This window comes from Diachasmimorpha longicaudata, chromosome 7 (assembly GCF_034640455.1).
Source record: "Diachasmimorpha longicaudata isolate KC_UGA_2023 chromosome 7, iyDiaLong2, whole genome shotgun sequence".
NCBI classification, from domain to species: Eukaryota; Metazoa; Arthropoda; class Insecta; order Hymenoptera; family Braconidae; genus Diachasmimorpha; species Diachasmimorpha longicaudata.
In genome coordinates, this window is record NC_087231.1 from 9,856,313 (window position 1) to 9,873,424 (window position 17,112).

General features: G+C 36.7%; 4 protein-coding genes across 7 annotated transcripts; 3 read left to right on the plus strand and 1 right to left on the minus strand.

Annotated features, from left to right (window-relative positions):
- The first annotated feature begins 2,947 nt into the window (after positions 1-2,947).
- LOC135164179 (malonyl-CoA decarboxylase, mitochondrial-like) lies at positions 2,948-5,185 on the plus strand. Its single transcript, XM_064124277.1, has 8 exons — positions 2,948-3,185; positions 3,246-3,386; positions 3,475-3,615; positions 3,694-3,846; positions 3,925-4,078; positions 4,210-4,343; positions 4,402-4,537; positions 4,686-5,185. Exons 1-8 carry the CDS (start codon positions 2,961-2,963, stop codon positions 5,129-5,131), a joined length of 1,530 nt encoding a protein of 509 aa, XP_063980347.1. The 5' UTR covers positions 2,948-2,960; the 3' UTR covers positions 5,132-5,185.
- LOC135164181 (CCR4-NOT transcription complex subunit 2) lies at positions 5,171-10,299 on the minus strand. 4 transcript variants are annotated; one of them, XM_064124284.1, is made up of 8 exons: positions 9,572-10,299; positions 8,385-8,727; positions 6,927-7,105; positions 6,523-6,765; positions 6,147-6,408; positions 5,953-6,060; positions 5,413-5,638; positions 5,171-5,280 (listed from the first exon to the last, which is right to left on the minus strand). In XM_064124284.1, the coding sequence occupies exons 2-7, from the start codon at positions 8,696-8,698 to the stop codon at positions 5,419-5,421; spliced, it is 1,326 nt and encodes a 441-aa protein (XP_063980354.1). In that variant the 5' UTR covers positions 8,699-8,727; positions 9,572-10,299; the 3' UTR covers positions 5,171-5,280; positions 5,413-5,418. The 4 variants fall into 4 exon arrangements, with proteins under 4 accessions (XP_063980354.1, XP_063980353.1, XP_063980351.1 ...); XM_064124283.1 differs by having other exon boundaries at positions 5,171-5,295; positions 6,879-7,105; positions 9,572-10,298; XM_064124281.1 differs by having other exon boundaries at positions 6,879-7,105; positions 9,572-10,297.
- On the plus strand, positions 9,258-13,151 carry Vha26 (Vacuolar H[+]-ATPase 26kD subunit). The gene is made up of 5 exons (XM_064124292.1): positions 9,258-9,622; positions 10,746-11,028; positions 11,319-11,494; positions 11,786-12,138; positions 12,218-13,151. The coding sequence occupies exons 2-5, from the start codon at positions 10,996-10,998 to the stop codon at positions 12,334-12,336; spliced, it is 681 nt and encodes a 226-aa protein (XP_063980362.1). The 5' UTR covers positions 9,258-9,622; positions 10,746-10,995; the 3' UTR covers positions 12,337-13,151.
- A 130-nt stretch (positions 13,152-13,281) lies between these two features.
- On the plus strand, positions 13,282-15,794 carry LOC135164183 (DCN1-like protein 3). The gene is made up of 5 exons (XM_064124286.1): positions 13,282-13,629; positions 13,718-13,913; positions 14,150-14,310; positions 14,465-14,781; positions 15,195-15,794. Exons 3-5 carry the CDS (start codon positions 14,229-14,231, stop codon positions 15,792-15,794), a joined length of 999 nt encoding a protein of 332 aa, XP_063980356.1. The 5' UTR covers positions 13,282-13,629; positions 13,718-13,913; positions 14,150-14,228.
- The last annotated feature ends 1,318 nt before the right edge of the window (positions 15,795-17,112 follow it).

Consider the following 17,112-nt stretch of genomic DNA (forward strand, 5'->3'; position numbering starts at 1 on the left):
CAGGCGTTGACGTGATTCTCAAGTAAATTTTTGGGGCAAAATAAGAAAAATGAAAATAAACTGAAAATAGTAAAATTGGAGGGGAGAGATGGACGAAAAAATGTATGGCTACTGGGGGAATTGGTGGTCATTCGTCACACTCTCCTCCTGTCTTTTAGTAATTTGTGATCAATTGTACCACTCGTGCCAGTACCGAGACACTGTATTAACATTCCAATATTGTACAGCGTCGCGATTGTGCATTCGAGGCAATGAAATCTACTCATTCGCCCCACCGTGTGGTTCATAGTTCAGATTTTAGGTAAAATTATAAATGAAAAATCAAGGAAAATCGAGAGATTCGTAATTGAAAATATTTCCGTCGTTATTGTTGTTCATTTAATTTTCAACAGATAAACTTTATTTAATTTGGTATATCAGTTTTTGTCGTTTCGACGTGGTGATATCATATCAAAAATTAATTATTAAAATTTAATGAGAGAGGTCAGCAGCTTCATTGTGAAAATACTAATGATAAATTTAATTGTACTCAGAGTGCACATACGGACTTCATCGAAAGACTCGCCTATACTAATTATTATAGCTATTGTAATTTTAATTGAATAGTGCACATACGATTTTCGAGGGGTGATGCCAATCATGTGGGTTTTTTTTATGTCCTGGGAATATTGAAGACACGCGTTAATCGGTATCCGTCGTAACGGGCTTTAATTATTGTTAAAATAATTCCAAGTTGAGGGGTGAAAATGAAGGATTCATCCACAAGAAAAGCAATTCCTCCGGAATTTCTGTGCTTCGATACTCGGAAATCTTTTGAAATTCTAAATTTTGATGAACACAACTCACCGATCGCAAAAAACCCTCTCGATGCATCGGAAATGCCGAGGGAATGGCTTTCTCAACGTCATTAAAAGGGTCAAAGCGTGCGAATTACCAAAACGATTACAACTTAGGCTTAAGTTAACTAATTAAATTAAATACCTACTTCTTGTTCTTGAAAGCTCGAATAAGGATCTACTATTTATGTAACCATTGTAATTGACAAATACGCGTTGAATTATTGAAGGCAGCTGTGACACAATCATATGCGAGTGCCAAGGGTCAATAAAACCCATTCGTCTATTCCGCCGAATCGGACTCCCACTAGTAAATTCAAAACTTATTCAATTGAATGACCGGCTAAACTCTATACCTTGATATCAGTTAATGTTATTTAATGCAGTAACCAAACAGTTGTACAAGGTAAAGGGCCAAAGGAACTAAGGAATCGGTAAAATCCAGTTGATATTTTATTTCTCAAATGATAACTTTTGTCCGAGAGTTTCAAACGTATGAGCGGACCAGCGATGAACTAGGGAGGAACAAAATTTACAGCTGAAAACGTAATAATAATTAATGATAGATCGAAGTGAGTGATTGGGATTCAATAAATCCATCGTAACGGTTGAATGTGCGAAATTAATAAATAATGTGATGATAGAAAGTGTTAAGCCAATTCGGATTCTGCCTTGGGCTTTAATAATTTATCCTGAGGGGGTCCATTTGAGAAAAAATAAAAAAATGGCTGAGATGAAGTATTCGGCTGGGGCGTTGAAGCCGCCGTGATTGGCAAGGGTACGTAACATTAAAAATAATTAATTAATAACAAGATGAAAATACTGCGCCTCAGAGCCCAATAAACTCCGGGAAACAAATGAAACACGAATGAAAATCTAGATTGAGATCAGACTTATTGATTATATCCAGCACTCGGGCATATATCAGTCGGTATCACATTGATAATTGAAGTAAATAGCAAATGAAAATAATGTGTGGAGGAGAAAAGTGTACCCTTTTCCAATGGTGTTATTTAAATAGTGGACCAGGAGATGAAATGGAAACACGTCGTTGATGAAAATGAAGGGCTTGATGATTTTTCTTGAACCGATAATTAATGACTCCAGTTGCACAACCAATTTTTATTTTATAAACTAATGCTTCATTCACGAATTATTCATTCGTGACATTTCTATTTACAACTTTGATTTTCTTTGGCTCCTATCGGTTGATCAACTATTCCTCAATCACGGATTGATTAATATTTCATCTTTTTCCTATTCATCAACATCTTTAGTTTGATTTTATACTGAAGAATGAATAATCAATGGTGTGCAGCTCGTGTGAACCAGATAGGATAAGTATGGGGGCAGGTTAAAAGTAGAGTAAATAAATAAAAAATGCACCTCGAATAATCTGCTGTGAGAAATACCAATATCCAACCAGATATTGATGATGCATTGTTAATCCATATACGTAGAGAGTGGTTTCACTCGGAGGATAGTATAAATACTAAAACCGAAAAAAGTATTCGATGAAAAGAATAATAAATTGAGGTGAGTTGAGAAATTCGAACTGAACAAAATAAGTGATCAATAATGAATAAATTTTAAATAATTTAAAGAAATTGGACGATAAAATGAACTATTGATTGATTTTGATGTAGAATGAACTACGAATAGACGAATAAAGGAATGAAAAAAAAAACGATAATATTATAAGCAACAAGAAGTGCTTTTATGAAATACAATATTATTTATACCATCCTGATGATATATTATGAACACGATAAGTCGTAAGAAGAATTATAATTATGAATAAGGATCTATAAGTCGAAAAAATGGAAAAACGCAAAAAAAAATGATGTATTGAGTAATACGAGGTATATTTAAGATATTGACATAAAAATATATATTATATATTATTATATTACAACTTAACTACTATGATGAGAATATTACATTAATGAACATTATATTGTGACATTATATTGTAAAATGATTGAGCAATAAAGGTCGTCCTACCATGGAAATATGATTTTTTCAAATGTTTTCCTCCATTTGCCGCTCTCCTATTGCGCATGAGCACAACTAAACTTGCGCCTAGTCTACCGGAAATATGTCATCTGCATTGTCATCCCAAGAATGTTTCTGAGAGCAATGTACGTGAAATTTGGACGCGTTTGCGGCCAGAGTAGGCTGTTGCTAAGCCGATCCAGCAGGTTTGAGTATATCCTGAAGGAGGTTCATTCAAATAAGCGTTTGAGCCGCCCAGCCAGCGGAGAATGTTCACCTGCGTTGAATATCTTTACCAATCTCGATGAAATTTTCAAATTTAAAGACACCAACATCAGCAATTGGATCGTCGAGGTTAGAATCATTGTGAAAAGTACTGGATAATTTATGTATGCACGTTATTTTGTTTTGCAGAGTAAAGTGCGAACCCTCTGTTGCACTTATAAGACCTTGTCACCGAAAGATAAAGAAAATTTTTTGCGGACACTTGCAGTACAACATTCCGTGGATCATGGACGAATATGTGGAATGGCTCATAAATTATTGCAGATCAAGGTTTCTTCCTTCTTGACCAATAATTGTTTAGTTATGATGATTAGCAATTTTATTCTGAAGTAAATTCTGACAGAAAAAAATATTATAGGGAAACGATGAACGACAAGTGCTTTCGAAAGAAAGAATCCTCAAAAGTGCTTTGACCCCGCAATACCAATGGTTGTTTATTCTAATGGGACGACTAGAGGAAGGTGTCAAATTCTTAGTCGACCTTCGTACAGATGTTTTGGTATCGCACATCACTGAATTCCAATATTTCATGTAATAAACATCTTGCCATCGAAATTAATTTAATACAAGGTTTTAGAGACTGCTATCAGAATCCAATGAGCCTGAGAAATTAGTAACAATGCAGCAATTAAATCTCACACTACATGATTTGCTGCTCTTATGGTTTAGCGTGGGATTCTTGCATATGGAGAGGATAACGTGGCAGAGCTCTTGTGATATGCTTCAGAAAGTAATGTTTTCTAAAGTTCTAAAAAATACATAATTTGAGCTAATCATAATTGATTAAAAAAAAATTGAACAATTCAAGATATCAGATTACGAAGCTATTCATCCGATAAAAAACTGGCTGGATTTAAAGAAACGAGTGGGAGCCTATCGAAGATGTTTTGTGTTTACGCACCCCTCCATGCCCCGGGAGCCTTTGGTGGTTCTCCACACCGCCTTATGTGATATAATTCCAGGTAATAATTCAATTTCTACAAAACAATGTTCTTTTCTAAGGTACATAGTTTTCCGCTTCCTTTTGAGTTCGCTCCACTTCGTGCTGTACTTCCCCATACATTTTTTTTCCATGCGCACTTCTTCACTTCAGAGACTGTTAAAGGAATTGAGGAAGCCGAGAGGCGAATAACACAGAAGGCAACAATTCCGTTGACCCAAGAAAACATATGTGAAATAAGAGCAGCTATATTCTACTCCATATCAGCCACTCAAAAAGGCTTGAAGGTAAGCTGAATGAAAATACCAAGAGAATAACATTTGTATTCATGCGTGAATAAAACAGGGCATCGAGCTGGGAAATTACCTGATAAAAGAAGTGGCGAAAGAAGTTACGAGGGAATTTCCATTGATCAATAAACTCGCCACAATGTCACCCATTCCGAAATTTAGATTGTGGTTTTTGGAGAATATTAAACAAGGTAACAACACTTTGTGAAAAGATTGATTTCTAGCTCTGCAAAAAACTTGTATAATAAACGCCTCTTTATTATCTATTAAAATTTAAACGAAAATAAACTTCCAATCCCATTTGTGTCTTCAATGATAGAAAAATAAATGCTCTTTCAGATCCATTAAAAATCTTCACTCGAGAAGAATCAGAATCTCTAAAAAACGCACTGAAAACAGAAGATCTAGCCCTGAGCTTGAAGAAATTATTCAACAATTCTTTATGGACGAATGACTGTGATCTGGCTGAATTATTAAAGACTCCATTACTGAGATCCTGTGCCTGGTACTTATACCGCGAGAAACGAAGAAATTATGCCCTTAATAACGTAGCAAATTTCCACCTCCGAAATGGAGCAATAATGTGGCGAATAAATTGGATGGCAGATCCCTCGCCGAGGGGTGCCGAGCACAGTTGTGGAATTATGGTGAATTACAGGTATTACCTCGATGATACTGAGAACAACAGTCGTAATTACATCGAAAATAATATAGTCAAAGCATCGGACGATATAATTACCCTGTCAAAAGCTGCTGAAGCTCTGAGAACTCTAATTAATGAATAATGAAGTTTTGTAAAAATGGAACAACTGAATGAAATGATGTTTTTACTCCTCGAATTTTATGTTTTTATTAAAGATTATTAAATTTGTTCATTTATACAATAGCCGGATTCGGCCAGCTTCACATACAGCACGAGAATCTGCAGACAAATCTGAAACAAGTCAAACTTACGGTTCAAAACGATTTACACTGCTTTATTCTATCTGAGAGAATTGACTAATTGTGGAAAAAAAATATTGAGTGCACGAAAAATTAATCAAAAATTATCCAAGTATTAAAGCACCTGTAGTCAAGGCTGACTTTGATGAAAAGTCGTGGGAAGATGAGGTCTGCTCTCCAGCTTGGTGTAATCCAGATGAAACTCTTTAGCTACCTTCCTCCAGTTTTGCGCATCGAAGTAGTAATAAGTACCACGCTCATACGTCGAAGTCTTTTCCACCATACCAAGTCCAGGTGCTTGCGTTATCCAAACCTTTTCCTCCATATGATATCGCCATTCTCTGCTGTATCTACGGATAAATAATGAGATAGAGTAAGTATGATTGCAGGACTGACCAGAACATTTGAATCAGAAGAGCAGAAGAGGTGGAATAGGCTACGAAGTGATAGTTACTAGAGTGCAAACATTTACGAAAAAAAAATACTTCCAAGAAATTTTATACTTATTGCGAAGATAAAAAACATTTTTTGATGGACAAAAAGAAATTTCTCGAACAAAAAAAAAATGCATTGGCGCGCTTACATTTATTTGTTTCAAAGCAAAAGTAAAAAAAAACATTTACGAAAGATATGGATATATCTGCGATAGTTTTAATGAACTTACAATTCGGCTGCTGCAGCTAATTGTAACACATCTCCAACATTCGTATAAAACATATAAAACAAGAGATCGTCCTTGTACCGATTGAGTTTTACAGGCGCCAGCTTCTCCCTGTGAAAGAAATAAGTGCAATGAGATTTGTGTGGGTCGACGTTACGACAAAACTGGAAATAAACAGGTTCAGTAACACGATTTACCTTATGGAAGCGTTGATGAGGTACTCTGGTGGCACGTGAAAGTCAATGTCCTGCGGTCGACAGGGTGTCTCCGCCCATGGACCACCGAAGTTTGGGTAGAGATTCTCTGGTGAGTTTAGATTGAGTCCTAGGGCTGTTAAGTCTTGTCCAAGTGCCAGGGACACCAGGTTGGGATCAGTTTCCGCAGCTCTAATGAACGTCAATAGACCAACCATACCAAATTGGTCTTTCACCATACTTGAGGGTATGTTGGTCACTTTGCCTGATCATTAAACATTCAGTCATTATTCATTTTTAAATAATAACTCTAATAATAAAATGATGAAGAATGAAAATTAATGGAATGAAAAGATAGTTAAGTAGCATAAGAATTTACCATCCTGCGATGTCTGGATCCCTCTTTTCGACGCCTGCGATTTTTCCGAACCAGGCGCTCTGTTACTCTGTAACACATCCTGTCCAATTTCAGGTCCTAAACCAACGGACATACTCTTATCCCCTGTAACACTGCCACCCGGTGATGGACCATCCCTACTCTGGGTACCCGGCAACGCTGGAAAATCTTCTGAACTCATGGTAAATTCACTCGACTCAGACGTAGGCTGTTTTACCATACCAACTGCAATCAACATAAAACAAAAAAATTCATAATTATCATAATATCCTTAACAATAATTCAGGACAAAATGTGAATGAGGAAAAACAATCATTATGTCCTTGAATTAAGCTAACCATAAGCTTGCTTTCCTGGCATGGGGCTGGGCTGTGGCATAGAATCACCTTGTCCCCTATTCGTTAATGAAGGAAACTCTGAGAGGTCCAATAGTGGAGGAGTACTCGTATCTCCACCGCCGCCGCTGCCGAACACAGAGTGGAAATTGTTGATTGCGCCTTGAGATCCGTAACTCCGACTTTGAGGTATTCCAAAACTTCCCATACTACCCATTGGATTAGAGTTCCTGAAAAATTACCAGAATAGGAACAATTACTCAGAATGAACCCATTTCGCAGCCTCCATTTCCCTTCCTGAACTACCAAAGCCGAATGATGGATTTATTCAAGGAGACATGGTCGATTCCATCTAATTATATTTTTTCAAATTCAATTCGCGTCTTTCTGCTGCTAATATTTTGTCTTCTCATATATTTTAATTTAATTCTCAATTTAAATTTCAGTGCCTTCCTTGAATTAAATACGGTGTTATTCTTCCAATATTTACGAGTCAAGGAGCCATGAAATCGCAATGTGAACGATATTTTACATCACTATCCACTTCCATGGATTTAATCTCTAAAGTTGACGAATTCCATTTCTTTAAACCCTGATAGATTCCCTAATTACACGAAGTAAATCGATTTCTAAATACCCGAATGTCTCATCTCTCTGGTAGGGTAACGGCCCCTCAACACCATCACACTACAGAATAATGAAAACAAAAACACCAAACACGTGTTTAAAGTTCATTAGACTGTATCAAATACTTGATAAATTTATTTGGAAATAATATGCCCAACACGATAAAATGGTCTTTACTTACTTTCTACGGTAAGCCATAATGTTTACTAATTCAGCAGTAAAAAATATCTGTTTTTAAGGTTGAAATTTGCAAATATACTACAAACACTGATGGTCAAGTAAAATCGATTACATTATTAAAAGTTTTGTACCAAGACAAATCAATCAGCACTAATCACTTTCAGTTTTATTTGAAACAAACAATGAAATGGGCGTCGATGTTGCCAGTGCGAATGCAAAAAATTGTGGAATTCACGCCTGTCTGGTAAAAAATGAATCTTTCAGTGAGTTCTCAATTTAAGTTTCCGTTAAATTGAATTTAATGTTACTCGTCCGATATTTATTAGTAAACTGGCGACGAAATCCCAAATTTCCGTCAAACGTTGACCAACGCTACGATATTACATGTTATTATCTAGCCCCATGACTCAAATGATCTCACTTCAATTATTATTGTTATTATTATTGTTATTGTTATTATTACTATTATTTCAAGGTATCATCTCTCCCTATCACCATCGATTCCTTGAATCAAAACACCAAACACGTGTTCAGCCTTGACAACTACAAATGGGCAGAAAAATGCATGCGAGCCCCGACAAACACCAAATGAATGATCCCAAAATGTATGAGCAGAATAGCCAAATCTTAAACTAAGAAAAACAAGAAAAAAAATCTAAACTCGAACTAAAGCGTGCAAATAATCCAGGGTGTTGAACTGACCCAAGAGCAGGCATGGTACGCCTATCAGTAAAAGCCCTCTGTCCAAACAGCCCTCTGCTTCCCATAGGCGACAACTGCTGCTGATGTCCACTGGATTGTGTACCAGCGCCTGTAGCCGGATAAATGCTTGCTCCAACGATTGATGAATTCGCTGTACTCGATGTACTTGCTGATGAACCAGAAAACATGCCCGATGTTGGTGTGACATGTCCCACTAGGGTGGATGAGCTTAAGCCCCCACCACCAGCCCCACGTGATGATAGGCTTGCGGTAGCTATACTGCGTGGTGGCTGTTCGAAATTCAGATTTGCCATAGCCTTCCTGGCACAGCTATCCCAATAACCTGCTGGGAGGGGAATAATTAAGACTCTTGAATCTTTGTTTTTTATCGGAATCCCCGTGATTTTCTTCGGTTGCACGTCATTCCTCAAATGTCTCTCGCTAAATTTCTCATGGTTTATTTATTTTGAATGTTTTTTCAGTCCCTCAAGTAAAAAATGAATCACAGTGTCAATAAAAATGTTCTCTACACTATTACGACCGTTTTATCAAACTCTAGAGCTCATATGAATGCATTTTTCAGAATGAATAAAATCGATGAGTGAATATGCAGAAAACGCTGACAGAGATAACCAGGCAGAGGTGACAATGTTTTTATTCATTTATTCAATGAAAAGTTTGAGACAACTGAACCATCAGTCTCACCTACTTCAAGCCATATTCAAGCATCATATTTAACCACAAACAACCCATGATCCTGATGTACCCCAAATTTCTGAATAATGTTCCGAGATATTATGACTGGTAAGTGAGTAACCGATTGTGACAAATCCCATCCACTAGCCTTGACACCAAGCACGGGGCTCTAGCCAACTGTGGCCCCCAAAATTGGTCAAACTATCGAATCTCAGTTCTCCAAGACGTTTGAATGAATGAAAAAAATTGGATGGAGTGATAAAAAATTACTGAAAAAAGTGAACGTGCGTTATTTCGTCAATGATAAAAGCCACACGAAGAGTATCATGTACGTCTGACAATCACAGGATGACGACAAAGGTTACAGGAGCATCAACTGAGGAGCATTTGTCTTTTTGAATAATACCCAAGACTCGGTGGAAAAAAATTTTTCGACTCCCCGATGAATACCCAAAGGAGAAGGAGGGAAAAAAGCCCATAGACAACATTACCTATATTTTCCTCTCCCAGCTGCTTTTCACCCCTGCGCCGAGAATTCACAGGTACACATCATAAACAATAGTGCAAATGTTCTCGTAACGTAAATATATAATGAAAATAACACTGCTGCGACAGTCAGAATAAGGACAATTGTCCTTGTTATTTCTCCACTGGTATAAACGTGCCTCGGATTAATATTGAGATGTGGAACAATTTAGGCGGGCAATGTCCCCCGCTTAACAAAGCCAAATGTCACGTCAGTGATGCACCAACACTTATTTCACTCTGACTCGATGCATTTTCAACGAAATTAAAGCCACTGTATCCACCCAAACTAATACTCCTGCGGTTTATTCAGCCTCAATCACAAAGTCAAACAACACCAGAGTCACAAAATTTCTGCCATATTAGCAAATTTCACAAATGCACTCAAATCAGCAACCCGAAGCGCCCGGTGCTACAACTTGGTCTTTATGACGAACAAAAAAATTGTACCTCCGTCTTTTTTTTCACCCCAGGGTAACCCTGTTAACAGCAATACAACTATTTACAAAATAATTGAACGATTAATGGTGGTAATGTCGGGACACCAGGAACTACAGACACCTTTGGCAGCAGTTGATATTGTTCAACATATATACAGTGGAACAGCTTTTTTTTCAATTTCTTAGTTTTTTTACGGAAAAAAAATCGAGCCAGAAAATACTGAGAGTCGCTTTAATTGCGCCGATCGACATGAAGACCGTGGCGCTGGTGTTCGTCCGCTTTTGTCCAGCGCCACGCACGCCCTCCGGAGATACTTGTCTCCTAGTGGTGGTGTCGGCGACATCAAAGGTTCACTATACCTCTCGTATCATACCTTAGCTTTGTTCTCGTTCAGCTTTCCCGGCCAATGGTAATACAGATGCCGATTTTTTATGGCCGAAAAAGCAACCTTTACGGATGTACGAATGATGGAAAAATGATTATTTCAAGTCTAAAACTAATTTTAACTATTTGGGAACAATGTGGGATTATTTACAATGAAATACTCTATTTATATTTGAGCACTTTTTATGTGGCGTGTAGGGAGTCCATTCTTTCAACGTTCATGAGTGAAAAAACATTAGGGACGCATTATGACTGATTTAAAAAATAAAAATAAAATTATCGAATGATTTTTAATGGCTGAAACATTGTTTTCAGATTTTACGTATTGCTTTAAATCGTCAATTGACTCCAACCTGCGCACGCATCAGTCATGTTATATGTGGTCATATGATCATAGTTGGGCAGTGCTCGAAGACAGTCGTGCTTTATAGGCGTTGACTTATTCCTTCCTTCGATTTCATCTCCGTTAACTAAAATAAATAGTATTATTTTGGCACTATCATTTGGCTAGTGGCCTTTGATTTTATCAAGTGAACATAAACGTCGATAATACTACAAATCAATCATGGCGTTGAGCGATGCAGATGTCAAAAAACAGGTGAGATTCAGTAAGTCCCGATGAATTTTTGGGAAACGTCTTTTTCTGATATTCGTGTTCCCATTGTCATTATCGGATTTTCCTGCATCAGGCTGTCTCTGACAAGTTGACGTTCATTTTTCTGAGGGTTATTATGTCAGTGACAATGTTGTCATTGGTGAAATTTACGCGATTATTTGCATTTTGAGGGATAAAATGGATCAGATGGGGATGGGGGTTTTCCTGGCTCTTAATACCAATCAATGAGGGATGTTGATTCGTGATGTATTTTCCCTGGGATTTGTTTTCAGATCAAGCACATGATGGCCTTCATCGAGCAGGAGGCTAATGAGAAAGCTGAGGAGGTTGATGCCAAAGCGGAGGAGGAGTTCAACATCGAGAAGGGACGACTTGTTCAGCAACAACGTCTCAAGATTATGGAGTACTACGAGAAAAAGGAGAAACAAGTGGAATTGCAGAAGAAAATGTAAGGGGCGAAAAGTTAAAATGGAGACTAGAATATTCTCAAATGATATTAAATGAAATAATTCTCATGCCTTGATGTTCTCCATCAATCAATTGCTGATTTATGACTACTCAAACAATGTCTCAATTGTGTGTTGTACCCTACCTTGATTTAGACATCTCGTTCATAAATAACTCGGAGATTCCTCTCCAGATGCTCTAGTTATTCATTCATGAGTTCAGCTATTTTTGTTTGCATACAATTAATGACTTATTTTAGAGATTTATTTTCGTTTCGGGGTTTTTTTTTCAGTCAATCCTCCAATATGCTGAATCAGGCAAGACTCAAGGTCCTCAAAGTGCGTGAGGATCACGTGAGAAATTGTCTAGATGAGGCGAGAAAACGACTCGCTGAAATTGCTCATGATCGTGCACGATACACTGAGGTGCTAAAGCTTCTCATCATTCAGGCTCTTTATCAGCTCATGGAGCATCATGTTCTTCTTCGCGTTCGTCAAGTTGATGTGCCTCTTGTCGAGTCCATCCTCGAGGAGGTTCAAGATAAATATAAGGCGGGATGTAAGAAGGAGGTTGTGTTAAAGATCGACAGTGAAAATTTCCTGTCGCCTGACAGCTGTGGAGGAGTTGATTTACTTGCTGCCAGAGGTACGCTAGGAATAAGTACTTAAATATGAATGGGAAAAGGTTTTCAATAGTAATTAATAATACTAAAATCTTTCTCCAGGTCGCATCAAGATATCCAACACGTTGGAGTCAAGACTAGAGCTAATCGCCCAACAACTTATCTCCGAAATTCGTTGTGCCCTGTTCGGACGCAACCCCAACCGCAAATTCACCGATTAAGGGACTTACTCTCGATCCTCCTCCAAAAAGATGAAACATTCCCTTGTTCGCAGAAAGTTTTAAGAAAAAAATATCAATTGCTTCATCCAAATGCACACCTTATAAAAATGGGATTCAACAACCGATTGATTTTCAATAAAATTTGGTAATAAGTTTGCCAATTAGATTTGTGCGTTAAAAACTGCAAGGCCTACTTCTAATGTCGGTTACTGTTGTTTGTTGTTGATGTAACAGATTCATATAATGTATGTTTCGGCTGTTTGCCAGTATTAATTTGTGCTATCGTGTAACTGTATTTTCAGATTGAATTTCTGAAGCTGTAATGTCTGAAATACTTCAATTTTCAAGGACTATAAATTTTGATTAATTACAAAGTTTCTTCACCATGTGGCAGGAGATTTGCAATGAATTAAAAAATAATACTCTCAATGCAAATCATGAGAAGTTGTTTACAATCCAAAACCGATGAAATATCTCAATGACGAACGCACATGAAGTCTCTTGCAAACGCAGTAAAATTGTCCCCTGGATTGTTGAAACAAATGTACAACGGCAAATACAAAAACCTTGTTTATATCCTCACATAAAATATCTTCACTTTTTCACGACGACAAAAAATAAAATAGATGAAGATATTTCAGATTATTTCAATTGATAATATATTTTGAAATCGTGTTGAATAATTATATTAATCCCACGTAGTTGTCAGTGTATTCTTGGGCATGCTATTAAGATATAATAGAGTTTTTCCTGTACATATGTATTTAAAATTCAATGTATCATAAACGGCACGATAAAAAAAGTTGCGAAAGTCATTGAAGTTTCTTTATCACTAGAAAGACAAAACCCATAATTCAATCACAATAAATCTTTATTAAGGATAAAAATGATAATAGCTTGTGTAATTAGACTATTCTTTACTATAAAATATAAATAAATATGGATCCGGAAAGCTTTAAATAATGGAACTTACCGACGGAAGTTACATGCAAGCAAATGCTCGACGTGCCCGCTAGTGCATGGGGCGCTCTTCCAAATAGGCTCCAGGACACTTCGAGGAAAATAGTTGTGTCTCTAGTTCGGGAAGTGTCTGAAAAGGGGAAAAGAAAAATAAATGTGTAGACTGAGTGAGAAAGAAGACCGACTATCTTGAATATTTTCGGTGACAATACAGTAATCGTTTATACCTATCCCATTACCAATTACTCAACTGATGTGAATAGCACGAAGGAGGACCATGGTGATACTACTAAAATGACAGGAGCCACGATTCCGTCGTTGAAAAGTTCAGAGGTGTTTTCACGATAGTGTGGCATCAGTGTGAACGATTTTGAAACGTCTCGATCTAACCCGTTATATTTGTCTGCCTTCGAATTTTTAGTCATTCTCTCGTCAGTGGATATTAATAGGGGCGCGGATTCCCAGTTAACCAAGTAAACACGATTTTATTAAAAGTGATAAAAACTCGAGGCTGTGGTTATTCCATTGATGCAGACCACCACGAGGTTTTTTGGACGGAGAGCCTCGTCAGGGGCGACCGATACCACGAAACAGCAGATTAGTGTATTCAAAATAAGGTAAACATTGGAAGGTTTTTTTATGTGAGGGAAATAATTTATTGAGATTTCCATCGTTGGGAGACGATTACCATAAACGTATTTTTATCTCGAAACTGGAAAAAAGAAATTCAACTCTACTTGATTATTTTTTGGAATATTTTTCAAATTTATCATTTTTTATGATGGATTCAAGTATAGTATAGTATGTCAGGAAATATAGACGATTTAAATTTTTGCACCCCTTTATCTGTCAGTTTTTGACCAAAACTGCCAATCAAAGACTGAATCACCGATGCGAGGCATAACCCACTTGGAAACGAACGTGTGTCATCAATGGGAAACTGCTGTTCGTGTTTCAAAGTTCCACCTCCGTCGCCAACTGTGGATCAGTCCTCTGTGCCGGAGATCAAAGAGGGTAAAACATTTTCCATAATTCCACATCAACCTCTTAATTTGTTTGATAAAAAAACAGTTACGAGGAGAAAAAAAAAGAACGGTGGAAAGTTTAAAAAAGACATAATGGAAAACAGTTCCACCGACTGTTTCCAATAACATGAATTATATTCTAGACACTATGGAAATGCGAAGGCTATTTACATCCCATCAATGCACAATGGGTCCCTTGACGTCCATAGATTCACGTGCTAATGGAAATAAAAAGTCACCAGCAACGAATTTATCAGGATTAAACAATGTGGGATCTGACAATTGTGGTTCAGTACCAGTTGTACCGAATAATTTACGTTCATCCAGGCCATTCTTCGCTAGATTACCACCACTTGGACGAGCAACGACATGTAGCAGTAGTAGCACTAATGCGGATTGTGGTAAACAAATGAGGGAGCCATCGGAAGCTAAATTGAATGGACTATTTGATCAATACAAGGTACAATGACAGTCTTCTATTTTATTGAAGTCAAGAAATGACGAAATAAGTTCAGTTATGGCATAAATAGAATTTAATTTTTGTAAAATCAAATGACTTATCTTGTCGTCATTATCATTCTTCATTATCTCCATTGTACATGAGGATAATATTGTCTGACCTTTGTCATGATTAAATCTTTTAAGTATGATGGGCTTTAAGATTGTCAACACCGAGTCTTTACCATTCATATATCTCTTTAAAAAAATTCATAAAATAAAACATTAAGAATATACAGCCACACTCAAAACTAGGGTGCACCCTACATAACACCCTACAGTCATTAAGAAGGAATTCGTAATCATTGCTGGAATTCTTAGAACACATTACCGGCTATTTAAAAAATAATACTTTTTCCCCAATCATGTTAATAGGATCCTCACGAGGACATTATTCTGGATGATGGTATTGAAAGGCTGTGCGATGACCTTCAGTTATCACCTGATGACTTCAAAATTCTCGTATTCGCATGGAAACTCGAAGCCGAACAGATGTGTCGATTTACACGTCATGAATTTGTTAATGGACTTAAATTATTGAAAGTTGATAGTATACGTGATGTACAGTTACGTTTGCCGGAGGTTGTCCAGGAACTGACGATCAATGGTGATATGTTCAAGGATCTTTACAGATTTACATTCCGTTTTGGTCTCGATGCAACATCGGGACAGAGAATTTTACCAGTTGAGATGGCTATAGTCCTGTGGAGGCTTGTTTTTACGATACGTGAACCACCATTGTTGGCGAGATGGCTGGCATTTTTGGAGAATCATCATGTCAGGGGGATTCCAAGGGATACGTGGAATATGTTTTTAAATTTTGCGGAAATCATTGGCAGTGATCTTGGGGCTTACGACGATGCGGAGGCCTGGCCAAGTTTATTCGACGATTTTGTTGAGTATGAGAACGACCAGATGAATCAGAATATTACCAAGGATGATATTATCAAGGAATCCTTAACGACTAAGGACTAAGATCTTTTTTTATTATTTTGTAAATTTATGAGAGATTTTTTTCTTGTGAATTTTCATCCGTCGATTTTTCCTCTGTCGTTTCGATTATGATCTCTCGTGCTTCCTGTCTCAGTGCCCGCGTTATTTTCGTTTATTCGAGGGGCTATTTTTTGTGAAATTTATCGTGAATATTAATAAGAATTGTAATGGGTTTTTTTCAAAGTTTAATAGTCAATGTATAATGTACATTTTTTTATTCAGTCTAAGTGACGTGTAGTTTCTAAAGTTCTTCTGTGCATTTTTTGAAATTCATTGATGGGTGCGTTTGTTTACATTTGAACCGCTCGACTTATGTACAATAATTATATAAAATTGTGTGGCAGAAGAGGTAACGGCACAGTGTAATTTTACATGTAGAAATGTGGCCCAAACTTGTGATATGTGTGTGTGTGTTTATTGCAGTAAACAAGAAAAGAAAATGATAAAAATTTGTTAGATATTCACTTATTAATATTGGTATGCTGGTTTTTGTATTGGTGAAGCGTAAGTTTAAAGGACAGTTAATGTGCTGCATTAATTATTACATAAGGGTAAATTGAGCCGCTTCGTGGTATTTTATACTATTGAAATGGCTTTAATAGAAAATTTTGCATAATTATTCGTTGATCACACGCGTACTTGTGGATCTAATTTTGGAAATTTTAAATAATTAATTTCGTATACGTAATGAAGTATGAATTCAGCCACAAGCACGAGTCTTAGCTAATTGTAACAAACAAGAAAGTGCAAACTTCGATTTTTTATCAATCCAATCGAGAAACCGTTGCGTCTATGTAAAATAAATATGACCAATTCGTAATTACAAATTAATGATAAATTAATAATAAAATTTGTCGATATTTATGAACGATAAAACAAAACTGAGGGAAAAATAGTCTTCGTCGAGTGGAAGAGAATAACAATGTGATAAAGTGATAAATATAAAAATAATAACTCATACAAAGAAAATAACAGACAGATGATATTTCTTAAAACAATTTTTTTCTCGTGACTTAAGAATCAAGTTATAATCTACAAAACATCATTCTCCAACTAATCACTCCAATCATTGAGTTAATAGGCAGCTGAAGAAATTGACAAAGAAGGAGGAATATTTTATCCTAGAATGCGAATGATTTTTATTGACATCCAACGTGGATGAGGAGTATAAAAGTGAATGAGAAAGGAAGAAAATGAACTTATATCATTTTTCATCTTCTACCAAAATGTTTGAGGCCTTGTACTGTCGCAATTTGTGAAGGGGAGAGTAGAGTATTCAGAAATTATAGAATAGTCTAGA

What these genes read in the sequence shown, in the direction of transcription:
- LOC135164179 (XM_064124277.1), top strand. Translation starts at nt 2,961, where the DNA reads ATGTTTCTGAGAGCAATGTACGTGAAATTTGGACGCGTTTGCGGCCAG. An exon ending in ACCTTCGTACAGATGTTTTG is followed by an intron (nt 3,616 to 3,693) that starts GTATCGCACATC and finishes ACAAGGTTTTAG; the next exon opens with AGACTGCTATCAGAATCCAA. An exon ending in TTTGGAGAATATTAAACAAG is followed by an intron (nt 4,538 to 4,685) that starts GTAACAACACTT and finishes ATGCTCTTTCAG; the next exon opens with ATCCATTAAAAATCTTCACT.
- Vha26 (XM_064124292.1), top strand. Translation starts at nt 10,996, where the DNA reads ATGGCGTTGAGCGATGCAGATGTCAAAAAACAG. An exon ending in ATGCAGATGTCAAAAAACAG is followed by an intron (nt 11,029 to 11,318) that starts GTGAGATTCAGT and finishes ATTTGTTTTCAG; the next exon opens with ATCAAGCACATGATGGCCTT. An exon ending in GTGGAATTGCAGAAGAAAAT is followed by an intron (nt 11,495 to 11,785) that starts GTAAGGGGCGAA and finishes TTTTTTTTTCAG; the next exon opens with TCAATCCTCCAATATGCTGA.
- LOC135164183 (XM_064124286.1), top strand. Translation starts at nt 14,229, where the DNA reads ATGGGAAACTGCTGTTCGTGTTTCAAAGTTCCACCTCCGTCGCCAACT. An exon ending in TGTGCCGGAGATCAAAGAGG is followed by an intron (nt 14,311 to 14,464) that starts GTAAAACATTTT and finishes ATTATATTCTAG; the next exon opens with ACACTATGGAAATGCGAAGG. An exon ending in GACTATTTGATCAATACAAG is followed by an intron (nt 14,782 to 15,194) that starts GTACAATGACAG and finishes TCATGTTAATAG; the next exon opens with GATCCTCACGAGGACATTAT.
- LOC135164181 (XM_064124283.1), bottom strand. Translation starts at nt 8,698, where the DNA reads ATGGCAAATCTGAATTTCGAACAGCCACCACGCAGTATAGCTACCGCA. An exon ending in GATCCAGACATCGCAGGATG is followed by an intron (nt 6,409 to 6,522) that starts GTAAATTCTTAT and finishes TTTAATGATCAG; the next exon opens with GCAAAGTGACCAACATACCC. An exon ending in TTAGCTGCAGCAGCCGAATT is followed by an intron (nt 5,639 to 5,952) that starts GTAAGTTCATTA and finishes ATTTATCCGTAG; the next exon opens with ATACAGCAGAGAATGGCGAT.